Below are 18,355 nucleotides of genomic sequence, written 5' to 3' on the forward strand. Positions count from 1 at the left end.
AGCTAATCTACGGTCTACCGGCCGCGGGATTCGAAACCCGGGCAGATAGCACACATCGATTTAAGTACTGACGCCTTAAACCGTGCGGCCATCGACCGATAAATGAACTTTTTATTTCGATAAAATTCAAATCGATTAAAATTTGAATTTTTTCAAGGACTCGTAACATATGGTTCTTTATTTAGAATCCATTTTAAATTTACAATATTTTATTCCGATGTGCTTGTCATAGTAATACTGCTTTTTTCTAGGCTCTTATTGGTTATCAACCTAGCGATGAAATTCGTTGGCTTTGTGGAGGTTCTCTTATAAGTGAAAATTTCGTCCTCACTTCTGCAGTTTGCTTGTTTACAAAGTATGAGTAAGTAAATGTATGTATTGTATTCTGCACATACCATAAGGAAATATTTCTCATGTTGATACAAATAAACTTACAAAAGCCTTAATCCGAAATACACAATTATCAAGACATAAATCCATTTTTTTAAGCAAGTACAGTGAAACTTATTAAGAACCACGACACTGCTACAATTTTTTTTTGATGAGTAACACCGTCATCTAGATGTATTTGTTGAAAACTCATGGCTTCTTTTAGAAACTAATTCTTTGAAAATCAATTTATAATATAATAGAGTATAATTTTTTATTACCAGGGTGTCGAATTTTATTTTTTTATTTTTTTTGGTTACGGTAGTTCTAGTAGAAATACCCTCTTTATAAATTATTAAATTCCGAATACAATTCTTTGTAATCAGTAAATTTGTTGCACGTGATTAAAAATTTTGAGATTCAGTTTTTTGTGATAGGATTTTAACAGTTAATAGAGATTCACTTTTAATAAGAAACATTCCTGTAAACGTAGGTCTTAGAATGCTTCGTTTATGAGATATAGGGTGTTGAAAACAAACTTTTTTTTAAGAATTTTTCTTAATCTCTCTAAAAGACCAACAGATACTAAACTGAAATTTGGCATTAATAATACATTAGTTATGGTGAATCAAACAAAGATATCTTTATCCTTTCATCGGCCAGTGACGTGCTTGCTGTGGGTTACTGCCTTCTTTGAAAAAATAATTCGTACGCGTGTGGATTTTTCTGGAAAATAACATGTTTACTAAACTTAATCAATTTTGAACAAAACAGCTTTCTTTCAATTTCTTTAAGTAAATTACGCTATTGAGCTTATGTCCTTAAATAACTGTAATAGGCAACATTGTTAATATAAACGCCATGATAGTTTCCGTGACTTAACTAGTCCATAATAAACGAAATCAGGAAATAATTATAATATTTAAGCGCAGGGGTGCCGAATTGTATTTTATTCATTTGGTTACGGTAGTTATAGTAGATATGACCTCATTATAAATTAAATAAAAATTTGAAGTGTTCGTTTTATACTACATTAATTAATGTACGAAATTTTCAGCGGCTATCCGAAACTGGTAAGGATTGGTTTCACAAACAAGACGGATCCCACTCATATGCAAGAACGAACGGTTAGTGAAATAATCCCCCATCCCAAACACAACAACAAGAAATACCACGATATCGGTCTCTTGAAGCTCTCAAAGGACGTAAAGTTTAGCACCTACGTACGGCCAGCGTGTCTTCAAACAGAATATTATATTCCCCATATCTTAGCCATAGCCTCAGGGTGGGGGTCCCTTAATTTTACAAACGATCTTAGCAACGATTTGTTGGCAACAGTACTGGAATTTTATAGTGTAGATGAATGTAATAACACGTACAGGCGATACATTCGGGCTGGTGGTAATTTGGAAAATGGAATCGTTGACGATCTGATGATTTGCGCCGGGATCTCTAAATCCTTAAGGAGTACATGTCAGGCAAGGCACATAATTTTTTCAAATTAAGTTTCTAGCTCGTATTTACTTCCTGATTCTCATTCAGTCTCTTCATTTAATACCACAAACGTGCATACACTTCCAGTCAAAGGTAAAATATAATTTAAGTAAAAAAATACATTACAAATTGAAATTCTTATAAATATACCAATTAAAAACTTATCCGCTATGACAAAACTGAGTATTAATAAAATCTTGCACAGCATAAAACAATTTTTAAGAGAACGCTCTTTAATTTCTATTTTGTAACATTCATAGTGAACTGTCTAACAGGAAGTGAAACACTATTACAAATCCTTATTTCCATTTAATTTAATTTTGATTGTGTCAGTCGATAGTGGTTTGTTCTAACTGGAACAAAAAGATTATTAATAAAAATAATTCTATAGAATTTACTTTTCCTTTACACTCTAAAGTGATCACAAATATTCGAGGCCTATTGGTCTTTGTTTTAGTTACATGAACAGCCAGAATTATTTCTTTGTGCTCTAGATTTATTACTTTTAAATTCAAAAGTTCTATTAAAGTACAAAACATGTATTGTCTAGTTAGAATTGGTTACTATTACATCATTTTTTAATACATGTTTTTTATTTTAGGGTGATGGTGGTGGCCCTCTTCAGGTATACCACCAAGAAACTGACGAAGTCAAATGTATGTACGATATTATCGGAGTGACTTCCTTTGGAAAACCCTGCGGTTTGGCGAAAAATATTCCAGATGTATTCACTAGAGTATCAGCTTATATAAAATGGATAGAAGATATTGTATGGCCGATCTAAAATGTTATTTTACTTTAATATTTAATGGTAATAAAGACTTGTATTTTACAATGTAAGATTTTTTTTTCAATAAATGAATTGAAGAAAAATAATAGCTTTTCTTATGAATCTAGTAATAATAATTGAAACTGTATATATTAATATAAACAAAAATTAATACTTTAATAATTTCTTTTAATCAGAATATTAAATAAAATATCGCTAGAATGCTTTCCTTAACCACACTGCTAAACAAAATAAAAATCTTCAAGGTTGTGGTCTCATCAAAGCTGATACTATATGTACAAGTATGGTAGATTAATTTAGTTACTCAAAAGCAACATGTCTGTCAGGCTTAACTACAGTGTGCTTTTGTTTGTTTTCTTTCTTCCTCGCGGTTCTTTTGAAATTTTGGCTAAAGATAAGTTATTTTATTTAATGTAGACTATGTTTTATATTATATAACAATGAATAAATATCAATTATTAGTAGAGTTCGACGATCATAGACGTTGCGTCGGCCTTTCGCTACAGCACACCATACGAAACCGGTAATAACGGCAGTTGTTGGTTTCGCGTTTGCTTCGTGTATGCGTGTTTTAATATTCTAATAATGTCGAACGCACCAAGGGGTAAAAAACGACTTTCGCTGATAAAATATGCAAATTTATTTATTTTTTTATTTATACCTACCTGTTTATTCATTTGTTTACGACGAACACGCCTATGACTAGCCGACGAAAACCCCGAACTCTAATTGTTAGTATATAGATGATGCGTCCGTGACTGAGTTAGCTTTTTTTAAAAAAGCTTTATTTCTTGTAACAAATAATTTCTTTATTTCACTTTTTTACACTTTGGGAGTTTTATTTTAACTTTTGAAGTTTAATTTTGTTTTTAAGAGACACAGAGTTCTAAAGCGAACTAAGGTAAACTAAGACTTTCCTAATTTAAATGACACGAAGTTCTGAAGCGATGCTAAGATGAACTAAGGTGAATTTGCTTTGTTACAAGGGCTATTTATAACTTCATTTAGTCTTAAGTCAGCAGAAGCTGATCAGAAACAATAAATTTCTTAGGTAAGTTAAGTCCTTGGTAACTTGACAATGATCCTTTATTCAAGTGCTTATCTTTATAACGAGCGTTCAAACAAAAACGTGGTCGAAGTTGGCTCTGACACATTGGACGTAGGGAGTAGCTTATAGCGACCAACTTAACCTCATTTCTCAACCAGCTGTATAGCAGCTGTCAGTTTCAATAACGTTAACGACTATATAACTTTATTTTAAAGAATAATCGTGATAACAATAACAAACAATTAAAGGAGCTGCGGAAAGTGTCCCCCTCCTTGTTATAACAATAAATTAAAGCAGCTGCTGAAAGTGTCCCCCTCCTTGTTCCAAGCACTTTTCACACCTGTTCCTCAAAGAATTAAAGACATTTTCTAAGATGCTCGGGGTATTGTTAATTTCACGAATCTTGTCTATAAGTCGAGCCTGCAGATGGTTTAAATCAGGAATAGGCAGTTCAAAAATAGTGTTTTTAAGGTAAGGCCACAAAAAGAAATCACACGGCGTAATATCACATGACCTCGGTGGAAATTCATGTTCAGCATTGAGACTTATTAGTCGATTTTGGAAAACTTCCCTCAACATATTCATCGTCTCGCCTGCCGTATGTGCCCTTGCGCCATCTTGTTGAAAGTAAAAGTTTGTAATTTCGTTTTCTTCCAGCTGGTTAACAAAAGGAGCGATAATTTCTTCTCTATACCTTTGCGCAGTAAGAGTACCATTAAAAAAAATAGGTCCATAAATCCTCCTTCGATTGAGAGCACACCAAACTCCAATTTTTTGAGCGTGTAGAGGGCCCTCGACAAAAAAGTTATCTGGTTTTTCAGAAGACCACATTCTCATATTCTGTGAGTTTACGTAACCACTTAAATGAAACCAGGCTTCATCAGAAAAAAAGGTGATATTATGAAGTTCACCGTAGTTGTTTAAAAACCATTCACAAAATACAGCCCGTCGCGGAAAATCAACTTCATGAAGTTCTTGCTGACAAGTTAAACGATAGGAGAACAAACGCAAATCTTTTTTTAACACTGTGTGGCAGGTACCGACTGATACTCCCACCATTTGTGATAAAACACGTACAGAAGTTCTTGGCGCATTTTCCATTATTTGTTGGACATTTTCTTTTAATTCTTCAGTCCGCTTTTTAGGTCGGCCGCTTCCTTCTTTTCTTGTTACACTGCCCGTTTCACGAAAAACATTAACACAACGCTGAACTGCACTTTGAAAAATTTTGTACTCAACAACGCCGGGAAATTGATTTTGAAATTCTATGAAACATTCCTCAATAGAATACTTCCATATTCCATCAATCTTGCGTCCATTTCTAAAGTAGGACTCTATGATAAACACTTTTTGTTCTTGAGAAAACACCATTTTAAACGCTTTTTAAAACGAAAATATTCAAATTGATAGCGGCGATATAGCGCTTTGACAGATGACGTTTAAGTTCATTTGCTATACGCTACGCCCTACGTCCAAATATTCAGAACCAACTTGACCACGTTTTTATTTGAACGCTCGTTACAATACAATGTTGCATCCTTTTTTGAAATTATTCTAAGTCCGAAATGAACACAGTGGAATTTTCATATAACATTGATGTATATGAAAATATACACACTAGTTATGTATATGCCCAAAATATAATTTATTTGTTATTAACATTTAAGCCGAAAGTATAACTATTAAATGTTGATGTTCTGGTTAATTTAGGAATCGTAATAAATATTTGTCTTATGCTATCAATAATATTGGGTTCGTTTCTACTTCGGTAGAAGTATTTCATCCCCCGTGATGTTTTAATCTTGTGAAATTTCCACCTCCAGCGACCGGTAAATTCTGTTGGGTTGGATAACTTTGCAAGAAACATTTCCTATTGAATGCATTCTAATAGGTTGAGTAATATATTTATTGTTTTCATTGGACGTAAAACTACATATTTTCCATAAAGGGTGTTTCTTAAGTAGAGGTCAAAAACCCAGTTACGTTTACCTTTCCATTTTTTTAATAACTATCTCAAACCATCGTTAACAGACAAAAAGTACTGTAAGTCTAATTATTATTATCACCATCAAATTGATTTAAAGGATTTCTTAACCATATTATTAATAAAATATTAATAAAATATATCAGTTCGCTTAAGGAAAATAAAAGTTGCCAAGGTCGTCACCTCATCAAAGCTGATACTGAACAAGTTTCTCCGATTTTAATTGCCTGAGTGCGCCATGCCTACCAGGTTTAATTACAGTGTGCTTTTATTTGTTTTCATTCTTTCCCCTGCTTCTTTTGACATTTTAGAAAAAGGTGAGTTGTAATATGCAATGTGGACCATGTTTCATATAGAATATAATTTATTTTTGTTATTTCATGTAAAAGTGATTGTTAATGATGGAGGTATACCCTAAAGCGACGTAGTTTAACAAAGTGACATCGCTGTAATGTATATTGAAAATGTAAAAATTAAAGACCAGTTTTTAATATTCTCGACGTCTTCAGGAGACAAATGTTCCTTGAAAGATGGCAGCGAAGGTATCTGCAAACTTATAACGGAATGTCCGACCGCTGTACAACTGACAAGAAAAAAAGTTATTCCGGTAATATGTGGATTCGAAGAAACTGAATCTATTGTGTGTTGCAAAGAAGATGAGGAGGTGATGGAAATTACTAGAACGACAACTAATCCAGTTACCAACAGAACACCAGGAGATATAAGCAAACAAAGTAAAATTTAAGTTTATGTGTATTACAGACTTACTAAACATTAGAACTAGAAATGTATTTCAGTTCTAGTTATCCTTTTGTCTACTAACATCGAAATTAATTTTCAGAATGCAAAGAATATGCGGAGTATGCCTACGAAAAGGTGTTTGCCCCCACATTGTTGCTCAAACCGCACATTACAAAAAGGCTTGTGTGCGATATTCCGCGAAATAGACTCGTTGTGGGAAGTTCCTTGGCATCAAGAAGGGAATTCCCTCATATGGTATGTATTCCTTTTATTTCTTTATTTGGAATGGCTACAATAATCCACAGACCAATAAAATTTAACTTTCTTTGGAAGCAGAAACTTGAATATATATTTCCGAGTGATCTAGGTGCGCTGAATCCGAATCTGGAAGCAGAATTGCTCTCAGGTTTTGGAGACATCCTAACCTAAAAGTGCAAAAACACTGTTTTTCGTCATATTTGAGGTTATGTAGTAATGCCATCTATTCTTTTTCAAAAAACTAATAGATTGAATCTAAAAGTACAAGGCTCCCTTTTTCGAATGCCGTTGAGTTTGCTCAAATATCTTTTTTTTTCGTTGAGATATCACATGTTGAAATTTTTAAGTTTCTCAGTTTCTTAATATGCGAAAATGTACTAAAGGATCCCTTAGACATCAAGCAGTCGATTGCAATTCAGAAACTTCATACCCATACGGTTTGTGGGTTTGGAGTTGGTGGGCTTGGGGTTTGTAAGCTTGGAGTTTGTAGGTTCGGGTTTTGTGGGATTGGGGTTTGTGGGTTTAGGGATTGTGGGTTTGGAGTTTGTGCGCTTGTGGATTTGGAGTTTGTAAGTTTGAGTTCGTATGTATTACAGGTTTCTGAGTATGAAGTTTCTGAACTGCAATCAACTGTTTCACGTCTAAGGGATCCTTAGTAGACTTTTGCATATTAAGAAACGAAAAAAAAAAAGATATTTGAGCAAACTCAACGGCATTCGAAAGAGGGAGCCTTGTACTTTTAAATTATATGTATTAGTTTTTTGAAAAAGAATAGATGGCTTAGGTACTATATAACCTCAAATATGAAGAAAGACAGTGTTTTTTGCACATTTAGGTTAGGATATCTCCAAAACCTGACGTGATAGAGCAATTCTGCGGCCAGATTCGGATTCAGCGCACCAAAATCTTTCGGGAATGCATATTAGTGTGTCTGCTTCTTGACCCTTGTTGACCTGTGTTATTATTATAAATATCACCACAAAATAAAATACAAAAAGAGTTAAAATATCGGTTCGGTGTTAAATAAATTTGGAATCTCATTTAATTTGGAGTCCCATGAAGATAAATGAAAATTTTTTCGAGTTATCTACATAACATTACTATTAGAAAGCTAATTAAAAAAAATCGAAAATTTTGAGAGAAACTACCTGTGCTAGTATTAGAATACATGTTTTTTCAAAAGCATATTTTAAAACATGATTTTTAAAATCTTGGCATGGTGTTTAATATCCATCATACGCAATTCCTTATTTAAATTCTGCCTTAAATTTAACATGTTTTTCAACACGTTTCTAGGCTCTTGTTGGTTATAAACATGACGATGAAGTTGCTTGAATCTGTGGAGATTTTCATCCAGTGGCAATATACAACACTGTTGAATATTTATAATACGTTATTCGTTATATTAAAATTCTGCTTCAAATTTACATTATTCTCGACCTCTCGATTATTTATTTTTATGCTTGCCAAAGTAAGATTGTTTATTTCTAGGCTCTTATTGGTCATAAACCTGAGGGTAGTGACACTAACTGGCACTGTGGGGGTTCTCTCATAAGTGAAAACTTTGTTCTCACCGCTGCGCAATGCTTGTTTGCAGCATCACTGTAAGTACAACATTTACATAAGGTGTCCTCGTAAGAAAGTGCTCATATTTTAGGGCTAAAAGTAAAAATTTTTAAGACATTTAAGGAATATAAGACAATGATAAACGACTTCAACGAGAAAGTTAATTATCACTTCGCATCTCAAAAGTATAGGAGGGTTAATTTGTTAAACAGGATGTTTTGTAACGAATGGGCTATACCACAGAATATCCTAACTACATAGGATATTCTGTGGCTATACTATAATGGAACGTTTATCGATCTAACCCAGTTTAGTTTAGCACAAAAGTTAGTAACAACATACAGGAAAAAGGCTGTTTTTCCTCAATATTTTTTGACACGTACTAGCTATTTGGACAAAATTTGATCCATGGCGGTTTATCGTGATGTTTGATCAGTATTTTGCCATGTTTTATAGGTGACCCTATCGGCATCCAGTAAACATGCAATAGGTCTCTATTTTTTTGGTCCTCACAGTATATAATTTCTGATATTAAACATACTTTTCTATTCTTCATTCTTCATACTTTTCTACGAATAAAAAGTATTTGACATCGTTAGAAGCATCCATTTTCGAGAAAAGAGGGAGCTCAATTTTTTGAGCGTCAACTTCCGGTATAACCGGAAGTGTTAGGTGGATGCCATTATTTTAGTTGAGAAGGGTTTCAAAAAGGTTATTGGCCAAAATTAAAATCGAAGTAGTGCGAGAAAAAAAAACAAAAACTTACTTTTTTGTACCAAATTTCAGAACCCCCCCGATACTGGTAAGGGTTGGTGTGACAAATAAGACAGACCTTTCGCAAATGCAAGAACGAACAGTGAGTGAAATCATCATCCATCCCGAATTCAATTCTACCAGTACGTACTACGACATAGGTCTGTTGAGATTCTCAAAGAATGTAGAGTTTAACACCTACATACGACCAGCATGCCTGCAAACTGAAAAATTTATCCCCTCTGTCTTAGCTATAGCTTCAGGATGGGGGGTTATTGGATTTGGAGAAGAAACGAGCAACGATTTATTGGCAACAGTGTTAGAATTCTACGGTGCTGAAGAATGTAATAACAAGTATAGATTGGATGTTTCATCTGATAGACTGAAAGCTGGAATCGTTGACGATATGATCATTTGCGCTGGAATCTCTAAATCAGAAAGGTCTACATGTGAGGTGAATAGTATAATATATATATTGTTATGGGTATAAATATGTATTTGTGTTTGCGCCAATATTTTTATGGGTAGTGATTTGTATGTGTATATAATGTTCATGTAATTAATAAAATAATGACCCTGTTGTGTAAATGTTTATGTTGCAATTTAGGTTGTCAATTTTACCCTGGCTAGCTTTCGACCCTTCTCAGTAGTGAGTTCTAGTGAGGTACAAACTCTGCAGGAAACCACACTAAACAAAGATATTATTTAGAAATTAATTTATTTATTAGATTTTTTTATATATAACAATAAAAGTTAACTGTGAAATGTCAGGCACAAATTAAAGAATATTTGGAATTATCCTACAGTACTTTTGTAACACTTTGAGAAATATTTTATATAATTGTATTCAATTTGATTTATTATGATGTATTGTTGGCTGCCTATAGATTAAGCAATAAATTTTGATCTTAAAATTTCTTTCTCAATGTGTTACTGAGCTTACTTCAAATCTTAATATCTATCAAATTTTAATATGGCCAAATTTTTATAATTATTCAAATAGTGAAATTAAATTTTTTAACTTATATTTCAAAATATTCCTTACTTCTATATTTGTATTTGACTTTCTTATGTAATATTTTATGACTTGTGGATCCAACTTTATTTTTGACATTTTACTGACATTATCTTCCTATTTATATAAAAAATTTTACTTTAGACATTAATATTTCCTAATACTTATTTTTCTTACTTTTAATGCTACTATTAAATAAAACTATGATATTTTAGATTTCGTTTGTTATATGTCACTTGCTATTACTAATTAATTTTAATTATGTTTTTCCAATAATACCTTTGGCATGTACGCTATTTGACCTAAATGATAATGTTTTTTATACTTAAATCTTTGAAATTTATTCTGTTCTAGTAATACGACTCTCTCCAAGAATGTGGAGACGCTCTAGAGTCTTTGGCCAGACGAAAAAAAGTAGAATTGGTATGGGTCCCAGGCCATAGGAGCATCCCTGGTAACGAGAGGGCGGATCAATTAGCTCGTCTTGGGTCCAGGGGACCTGGACAGGGACCTGAACCAATCTTAGGTATCACACGAGGCAGCATTAATGGGGCCCTCAATAAGTGGGCCTATCAAACTTTAGGTCTGGATTGGAGGAGAAATAGAGGATGCAGGCCCATAGTTTTATACATGGACCTAGCAAATCCAAGACAAGATGGCTGCTGAGCCTCAGTCGAAGAGCCCTAAACCAAATGGTGGGGGTTCTGACAGGCCACTGCAGACTTAGGAGGCATTTAAGCTTAATAGGAATTGAGGAGGACCCTCTATGCCCGAAATGTGGCGAAGGGGAGGACACCCCTGTCCACCTTCTGGGACAGTGTGCAGCCTTTGGGAGAATAAGACATAAAGTCTTTGGTGCTGAAGAGCTGCAAGGGGCTGAGGTGAGAGACCTTCCATGGACCAAAATCCTGGCGTTCATTAGGGCGTCGGGTAGGTTCGAGGAAGGTCAGAGGCAGAGAGTGGTCAGGTGATGGGACGGCGGGGTAGGCAAAAAGGGCCCACTTGTGGCCTAATTGCCAGGCTGAGGCCGCCCCTTTACTACTACTACTAATACGACTCTCTGATAATAAGTCACAATAACCTATTTAATACTAACAATTTTTTTTATTTTTTTTTAATCAAATATTTTTCTGTTTTACAACAATTATTTCAACCTTTCTCTTCATCGTGTCTTATTCAATTAAAATTTTAATTTAACTTTTAAATTGCTCTCAATAATAATAATATATATATATATAAAATTATTAAATCAGTTGAGAAAAAAATAATATTAAGATGAAATACTAACATTAATAGTAAACAAAAAGAAAACATTAAAAATATACACTACTACTTTCATTTTTAGGGGGATGCTGGTGGTCCTCTTCAAATATACCACAAAGAAACTGAAGAAGTCAAATGCATGTACGACATCATCGGGGTGATCTCCTATGGGAACCCATGCGGTTTTCAGCAAAGCGGTCTTATAGATATATTCACTAGAGTATCGGTTTATCTAAAGTGGATAGAAGACATTGTTTGGCCGAACTAAATATGTACTACTTTCATATTATTTTTATATTTAATGTGATTCAAGAAGAATAAAGGCTTTTATTTTATAACGTAACAATTTTATTCAAGAAATTCAGAGAACTTTGTTTTAAATCAACCAAAAGTTCAAACAAAGAAATATAACTTTATGTTAAGAATAAAAGGCATTGAGACAAGGAATTCCTACTCGTTTAAATGAAAAACATTCATTATTTAAAGAAATATCACCTCATCTCGTATGCATTAGTTTTCTCGATTTCAAATATGTAGGTACATCGTTTTTATTACTACACTTGAGGAATAGTAGTGTTGATTAATCTTAATATTAGTATAGCTTTCTTCCGTGTGTTATAATATGTGTTTAAACTTTTTTTAGCTGGAATGTTTTTGGGCACATGGGTATGGTTATTCTGGTGTCTATATACATATTCTTTGTAGGCTTTGTCTTGCCCGAGCACTGTTTGTCTGTCTAACCACTTTACGTAGGTCTCCTTAGAGTGTCTAGTATTTGAAGCCACTTGGAGCTTATTTTCATCACTAATAGCTGTTTTACATTGACAATGTATTGATCTATTGGTTCTTTCTTACGAAAACCAAATTAAATTATCCAAGGTCGTAATATCTCCCAGATTGCAATTCCACAAGTCGGTTTCACAAACTAGTTTTTTGAAAGCAGTATGTCTGCTAGTCTGAGGGTTGTTTTATGTGTACAGCAAGAATAAAACGCTCTTTCAACGGTAATAATAAAGTATTTTATTGAAAACTAAGCTTGTGAAAAAAACGTGTTGTCGGTTCGACTGTTTGCTGTAGAGTCTCCGTGTGTGGAGTCGGTCGTAGGTATATGAGCACGCATCTGGTCGCCGGCGCCAGTCCGGCCTAGACCTTTCCTGGAACGCTGGTGCGTCCGGCGGCGTCCTGCTGGCGCTCTTGACATAATGCTTAAAAATGAGTCACTTGCGGCATGTGTACCCACAAGTCAATATCTTAAAAAAAAATGTGTAAAATCCTTATAGTTTCCGAGTCTGGACAACTGTAGTCTCTAGCGTCATTCGCAAATAGGCGTGGAGAGCCACGTGGCCTCAGCGACTCCGAATACTGAAATCCGATTTTACAATCGTCGTTGCGTTAGTGTTTACCTGTTATCTGTGGTGTTTACAATAGTTTTTTAGTAGTTAGAGTCAGAAATGGCTTGCGTGTATAGCAACTCAGAGTTATGGATATCGTTTTAATTTATGGTGAAGCAAGACAACATTTGTGCTAGGTAGTTCGTAGAAACTGAGTAAGACGGACCCAAATGTGTTTACACGTCGGTGGATAAAATTTTGAACAGTTGTTGTAACATCAGGTATACCAAATTATTTTATTATTTAAAACCACAAATTAGTTTTATTAGAGATTAGAAGAAGAATTAAAGATCCCTTCTCGTGTGAAGGATGCTTCGTCTGTAAAAAGCACAAACCGCGGAAAATTTGCTTGCAACTGACACTGTTGAAGAAACCAATGGCAAAAGTTTAGTCGTGGCTGAAAGTCGGCGGGAGTTAAAGCTTGAACCTTTTGTATATGATAAGCGTGAAGCTGTTGCTCGCGTAAAACTTGCCAAACGCTTACATGGTTTACATGCATATTCTGAGCAATACTTCGACTGCTGGTGGATTGGTTTTCTTCTATCCTATTAAGAACTTCTTCTTCGAACCTTATCGTTCTGCGGTTTCTCCTTACCCCGCAGTTAACCCTATTTGTTGTAAAAGTTCCTGTTTCCTGCAACCTGCGAAACACTCTTCCAAATATCTTATGTGAAGGGGTTGGACGATTTGGAAATCGGATTGAGTATAACCGACGGGCAGCCCTGCCATTACAACGCGCTTGACCGTACATTAATATCATGTTTGCATAATCAGCAGAAGTATATTCATTCATGATGTATGAATGTTTTAAACGAATGGATAAAGATATCTATCTAATAATTAAAACTTACAAACTAAACTTTACACTAAAATAACAATAATAATTAAAAACTGCCTCGTTTCACAATCGAAAATAATTTGACATTAAAATACAAGTAATGTCAACGGCAAATGTTTTTTTTCCAACATTTTAAACTTGCTTGAGGAATACGGAAACCTTGAATGTTTTGTATCTCAAAAAGAAAAAGCGACACATGTATGCATTTACTAAACAATTTCGTGAAAAATTTACTCAACATGTCACTTTTTAAAAATTTTTGGTTTTTGGAGCATAAGGTGACCTCAGTAATGTAAATGTTAATAACTTGATAATTACTCATTTTATGGAAGTCTAACAAGTATACATTATTTACGTAAAAAATACTAGCAAATTCAAAAACATACGAAAAACTAATATTTGTACAGTGCCGCACAATTTAGGGGGGATAAAAGGTGAAACGACACCTATCGCACGCCACTAGAAGAAGCCAATAAATGGTTTCTGCCATATTTATGCATCCTTTAAGCTAGTAAATCTGTCTGTTGAGTTTGATAAAGAAATATTAACTAATACCGGAGCTACAGGAAAAAATAGTTTATTATTTTTAAATTTCAACGCCCTGTATCTCGAAAATGAGCCGCTTTAGGACATATGTTTATTAAGTAAACTGCACTTATTTCTGGATTTTTTACATACCATATCCGTTTGTAACACCTATTCATTAACACCCTGTATATGTAAGAAATATAATATTAATTACAAGTATTGGTGATTGATAAGATTATAAACATTAATAGATATGATTATCTCAAAGCCTCCTCTGTCTTTAGGTGCCGACTTTAAACGCAATTTTTTCAAAAACTGTCAGTGATTTTATGTTGAAAAAATCATTGAAAATTTGAAAAATGTTATTTGTTCCCGCTTTAAGCAGTTGCATTTTTTAGAAAAGGGTCTCGAAAATATAGTTTTCACGCCATTGGTTTTTTCGTAGCAAATGATACAGTTCTCCGATAAAATTCTTAAAACTAGAGTATAGTAACTATGGTTATCTAATAATAATGCTATCGTTCATAGAGAAGAAAATTAGAGCCACAATAAATTTTTATTTATCAAATTATTATATTTATTGCATTCATTGAATAGTTTTCTTAACCAGAATATTAACAAAACGTTATTAGATAGCTTCTTTTTAATCACATTGCGCAGACAAAATAAAAGCCGTCAAGGTCTTGTTCTGGACAAAGCTTGCGTGCTGCATAAGTCGATTTGATTATGTTAGTTTCCTGAGAGCAGTATGTCTGCAAGGTTTTGTTACAATATATTTTTATCTGTGGTCGTTTTTCCCTTTGCCATTTTATGTAAAGGTAAGTTCATATGTATGTACTATACTATATATTTTTTTAAATTGCCAGTGTTGCGAGAAATAACTACTCCGCGGGCTATATGCTCCGACCGGCATTGAATTACACTCGCAACACCTAAAGCTATGGTTTGTTAGAGCTGTAGGCGACGCAAAGCAGACAGTCAGTTGTGCGCGTCAGACTTACGTTGGAATCTAAAACACAAGAACAAGGGTAGCTGGTTTGTTAGAGTCTGCTTAGGTGAACTCACGGTAGGCAGAAAATTATGTGCGTCGTCGGTTCAGTCGAAATCAAATTTGATTTGATTTCAACGCAGCCGTTCAGTTGAGCTCACAGCGTACAGTACTAAAAAAGCTTTTATTTTTAACGAATTTTAAAATGGTAACCAAGTTTTCATCAGAGGAAGACGAGAAATTAATCGATCTCGTACGAGAACATCCCCCATTGTATACCGTCCCTTCCAAATGTCTATAGAAAAGATTCGATCTTCACTTTTATTTTAACGACGACACGACAACTAATTAAATTTAAAAGATCTATTTCATGTTCTTTCTCAATAAGTACTACCAGCAAAAAATATTCAACCACTGTCATGAAAAAAAAAAAATTGCCAAAATAATAATAAATATTTTCGTCTGCACTTATCAGAATACAATCACAAGCACTAAATCTAACAAAACACCCTCCTTCAAAACCGATAAAGTTGAACGCTACAGATTCTGCTAACTGCGTATGTCGTCTGCGACGCACAGNAAAAAAAAAAATTGCCAAAATAATAATAAATATTTTCGTCTGCACTTATCAGAATACAATCACAAGCACTAAATCTAACAAAACACCCTCCTTCAAAACCGATAAAGTTGAACGCTACAGATTCTGCTAACTGCGTATGTCGTCTGCGACGCACAGTTCTAACAAACCAAAGCTTTATGCAACAGCTGAGATCGCTCGTCAGTCTAACCCACTAGTTACATACCGGTTTCGGACTTATTAGTCCTCGTCAGTGTGTCATAGGTGAGACAATCGACGAACAATCCAACTGTTATAGTGTCGTATACTCACGACAAAGAGGTACATAGTACGCGAAGCGCAAATGGCTCCATCTGTCGTGCTGACTTCCCACTATACCATTCAAATGGCTACTACGGTTGGAAACGATCTGCTAAAATTTGCCAGGTACTTTGTTGCACGACTGTCGCCTAGAGGGCGATAACAAAATTGCCAGTGTTGCGAGAAACAACTACTAATGCCCCGAGTGGCATTGAATTACACTCGCAAGACCTAATGGCATTTTAAAAACATTTTGTTTCGTCGTGCAACAAAGTACCTGGCAAATTTTTGCAGGTTGCTTTTTATCGTAGTAGCCATTTGAATGGTATAGTGGAAAGTCAGCACGACAGATGGAGACATTTGCGCTTCGCGTACTATGTACTATACTTTATATTGAAGAAAATAAAATTGTAACGTCGTTGGAGAACATTAATGTTTTCATGAATCTGAAAACGAGAAGGAATACGAAGAAGTGGAGACGAATATATACCGTGGGATGGAAAAAATCATCCGCAAACGTTTAATCAGAGTGAGTTCAATGATGTCATTCGTAACTTAGGTTTACCAAAAGATTAAATATTCATCTAGAAATCTGAAAAAGAAAAATCCTCTATTGAAAAGAACAAAAAGAAAAAATATGGTAGTATGAAGTATGCCTTAAAAATATATATTCAAAGCACAAATGATGAATTTGTGTAGATTTACTAAGTAATATACTTCTTTTCTGGGTTTACGGGACAGTATAGGTACAAGAATCACTATGAACAAAAAACTTGGTGTGGTGCCAAGGAGATCTAGATCCAGGATCTTTTAACATTACTAAAAAACTTTCAAGGTTTTGCTGTGGATAAGGTGATTGTTACTGGTGCTTGGGAGATCAATTTCCATAAATCAGCAATGTTAAACCACAGACAATATAGATTATCGCCTCAGATCGCGCTTTGAATGCTGGAAATTGGCAACTTGAAAAAGATGCAGGGTCTTGTTAGCCGGCATCCAGCAATAAAATTTAGCGTGGTAACTCTTCTATTCGGTAATAGGAGGCAGTTCTAGTGGTGGCTTTGTTGCAAATAAATTTAATTCATTTAATTCTCTAATAATAGTTACTAGCAACCCGCCCCGGCTTCGCACGGGCAAATATAAAATAGCCTATGTTACTCCGAGGAGACGTAGCTTTCGGTAAAATTGGTTGAGTAGTTTTTGAGTTAAATCGTAACAAACGAAAAATCAATCATCTTTCATCTAATGCGACCCTAATATTAATTTTAAAATAATTCACGACATATCTATATACCTAAAGACAACAAACGAACTCAAAACTAAAAATGCAAAACCTTTAAATTTAAAACAATATAGGTAACTACCAACAATGTGAAAACAAAACGAATTAAATTAAAGTACCTATGTTCAGGACTATCAATTTTAATTAATAAGTAAGTAGTTAGGTATCTAACTACCTAAAGAAAACAAACACGAAACAAAAATGCGACTATGAAGTTGTTACGTTGCACTTTTATCTTACTCATTTTTTTTTCTTTCCTAATCGCATTTTAAAGTAAATATAAATAATTACAATTCTAGTTAATTAATTCAGTTCATTAGCTCAGAGCGTTTAATAAAAAGAAAATTTTATTAAAAATGTAACGTGAATGCTTCTGCTTCCGCATACGCTGTCCCCGCGTTAGTTATCTACATTTCTTTGGACACACAAAAAGGTTGCTGGTCGAGGTTCGAGGATTTTTCCTATCGAGTATTCAGGCAGTTGTTGTTAAGCGAATTTCGTTGTTCTGTGCCGATTTGTGCATTCCAATATAGTTGGGAGTTTTATCGAAATTCACTTTTGAATGTGATTTATGTATTGGTGTGACTATAATCACAGTTCACGACTTATGTCGGATTCTAAAGCAATTGATCTGTAAGTAATCTTTTCTGGCCCACGTGGTTCTTATTCTAACTATTATTTCCTTAATCTACAGGATGCTCATATTATAGCCAATAGGATAGTTCTAACGAACCACTGAAATATATATCTATGTACATTTAGATATTTATCCCAGATACCAGATTGGACTACAATTGAAGCCGCCCTATATCCTTGAGTAAGTTTTTTACCCTACTTTCAACAATTTAAACCTTTTGTGTGAGCCTTAGGTGTGGTAATCTCAAAAAAAAAGAAAAGACATTTATTATTCGTGCTATTTTAGGGCTTCGTGAATTTACCTATTCGTTCGTTCGAACCTATTCTTCCACCTTTATACTGGCTGTCTCGCATTTGGGGCTTGTTATTGAACGTCGGATTGTTATCCTCCGATTTGGTTGACGTCGCTTATATAGGACAAGTGGATCCAACTAGGAAAGAAGCATTCGCCTCTCCAGGAATATTGTAAGATCAGCAATTTGTCATTGCCATTGCAAAAGGTCAGATTTTTCCGTTATTATTATTCTTTTTTTT

The 18,355-nt window shown here is 34.3% G+C and overlaps 3 protein-coding genes across 7 annotated transcripts in view; all 3 read left to right on the top strand.

The window, feature by feature from the left end:
• LOC108904128 (serine protease snake-like) overlaps nucleotides 1–2,729 on the top strand; it is a 7,473-nt gene extending 4,744 nt beyond the window's left edge. For both annotated transcript variants that reach the window (XM_023454299.1, XM_023454300.1), the window contains 3 exons: nucleotides 252–361; nucleotides 1,427–1,847; nucleotides 2,465–2,729. In XM_023454299.1, the coding sequence (XP_023310067.1) occupies nucleotides 252–361; nucleotides 1,427–1,847; nucleotides 2,465–2,647 (714 nt within the window). In that variant the 3' untranslated portion in view covers nucleotides 2,648–2,729. The remainder of the gene's footprint in view (nucleotides 1–251; nucleotides 362–1,426; nucleotides 1,848–2,464) is intronic.
• A 3,361-nt stretch (nucleotides 2,730–6,090) lies between these two features.
• LOC108904163 (serine protease snake-like) lies at nucleotides 6,091–11,598 on the top strand. 3 transcript variants are annotated; one of them, XM_018706596.1, is made up of 5 exons: nucleotides 6,091–6,419; nucleotides 6,527–6,681; nucleotides 8,176–8,288; nucleotides 9,037–9,457; nucleotides 11,364–11,598. In XM_018706596.1, the coding sequence occupies exons 1-5, from the start codon at nucleotides 6,137–6,139 to the stop codon at nucleotides 11,547–11,549; spliced, it is 1,158 nt and encodes a 385-aa protein (XP_018562112.1). In that variant the 5' UTR covers nucleotides 6,091–6,136; the 3' UTR covers nucleotides 11,550–11,598. The 3 variants fall into 3 exon arrangements, with proteins under 3 accessions (XP_018562112.1, XP_018562113.1, XP_018562114.1); XM_018706597.1 differs by having other exon boundaries at nucleotides 9,037–9,452; nucleotides 11,364–11,492; XM_018706598.1 differs by lacking the exon at nucleotides 11,364–11,598 and adding an exon at nucleotides 10,373–10,413.
• Nucleotides 11,599–14,782: 3,184 nt separating this feature from the next.
• Nucleotides 14,783–18,355, top strand: part of LOC108904160 (serine protease persephone-like) — a 10,393-nt gene continuing 6,820 nt past the window's right edge. Inside the window, exon 1 of one of the 2 annotated variants that reach the window (XM_018706594.1) lies at nucleotides 14,783–14,856. In XM_018706594.1, the coding sequence (XP_018562110.1) occupies nucleotides 14,787–14,856 (70 nt within the window). In that variant the 5' untranslated portion in view covers nucleotides 14,783–14,786. The remainder of the gene's footprint in view (nucleotides 14,857–18,355) is intronic. The other variant, XM_018706592.1, reaches the window with a different exon arrangement.

Source organism: Anoplophora glabripennis, unplaced genomic scaffold (assembly GCF_000390285.2).
Source record: "Anoplophora glabripennis isolate ALB-LARVAE unplaced genomic scaffold, Agla_2.0 scaffold151, whole genome shotgun sequence".
Classification (NCBI taxonomy): Eukaryota; Metazoa; Arthropoda; class Insecta; order Coleoptera; family Cerambycidae; genus Anoplophora; species Anoplophora glabripennis.

Excerpts from the sequence above, each read along its gene's own strand:
- LOC108904163 (XM_018706596.1), top strand. The coding sequence starts at position 6,137 with ATGTATATTGAAAATGTAAAAATTAAAGACCAGTTTTTAATATTCTCG. Across the intron at positions 6,420-6,526 it reads AGGAGATATAAGCAAACAAA|AATGCAAAGAATATGCGGAG; the intron begins GTAAAATTTAAG and ends ATTAATTTTCAG. Across the intron at positions 8,289-9,036 it reads TGCTTGTTTGCAGCATCACT|AACCCCCCCGATACTGGTAA; the intron begins GTAAGTACAACA and ends ACCAAATTTCAG.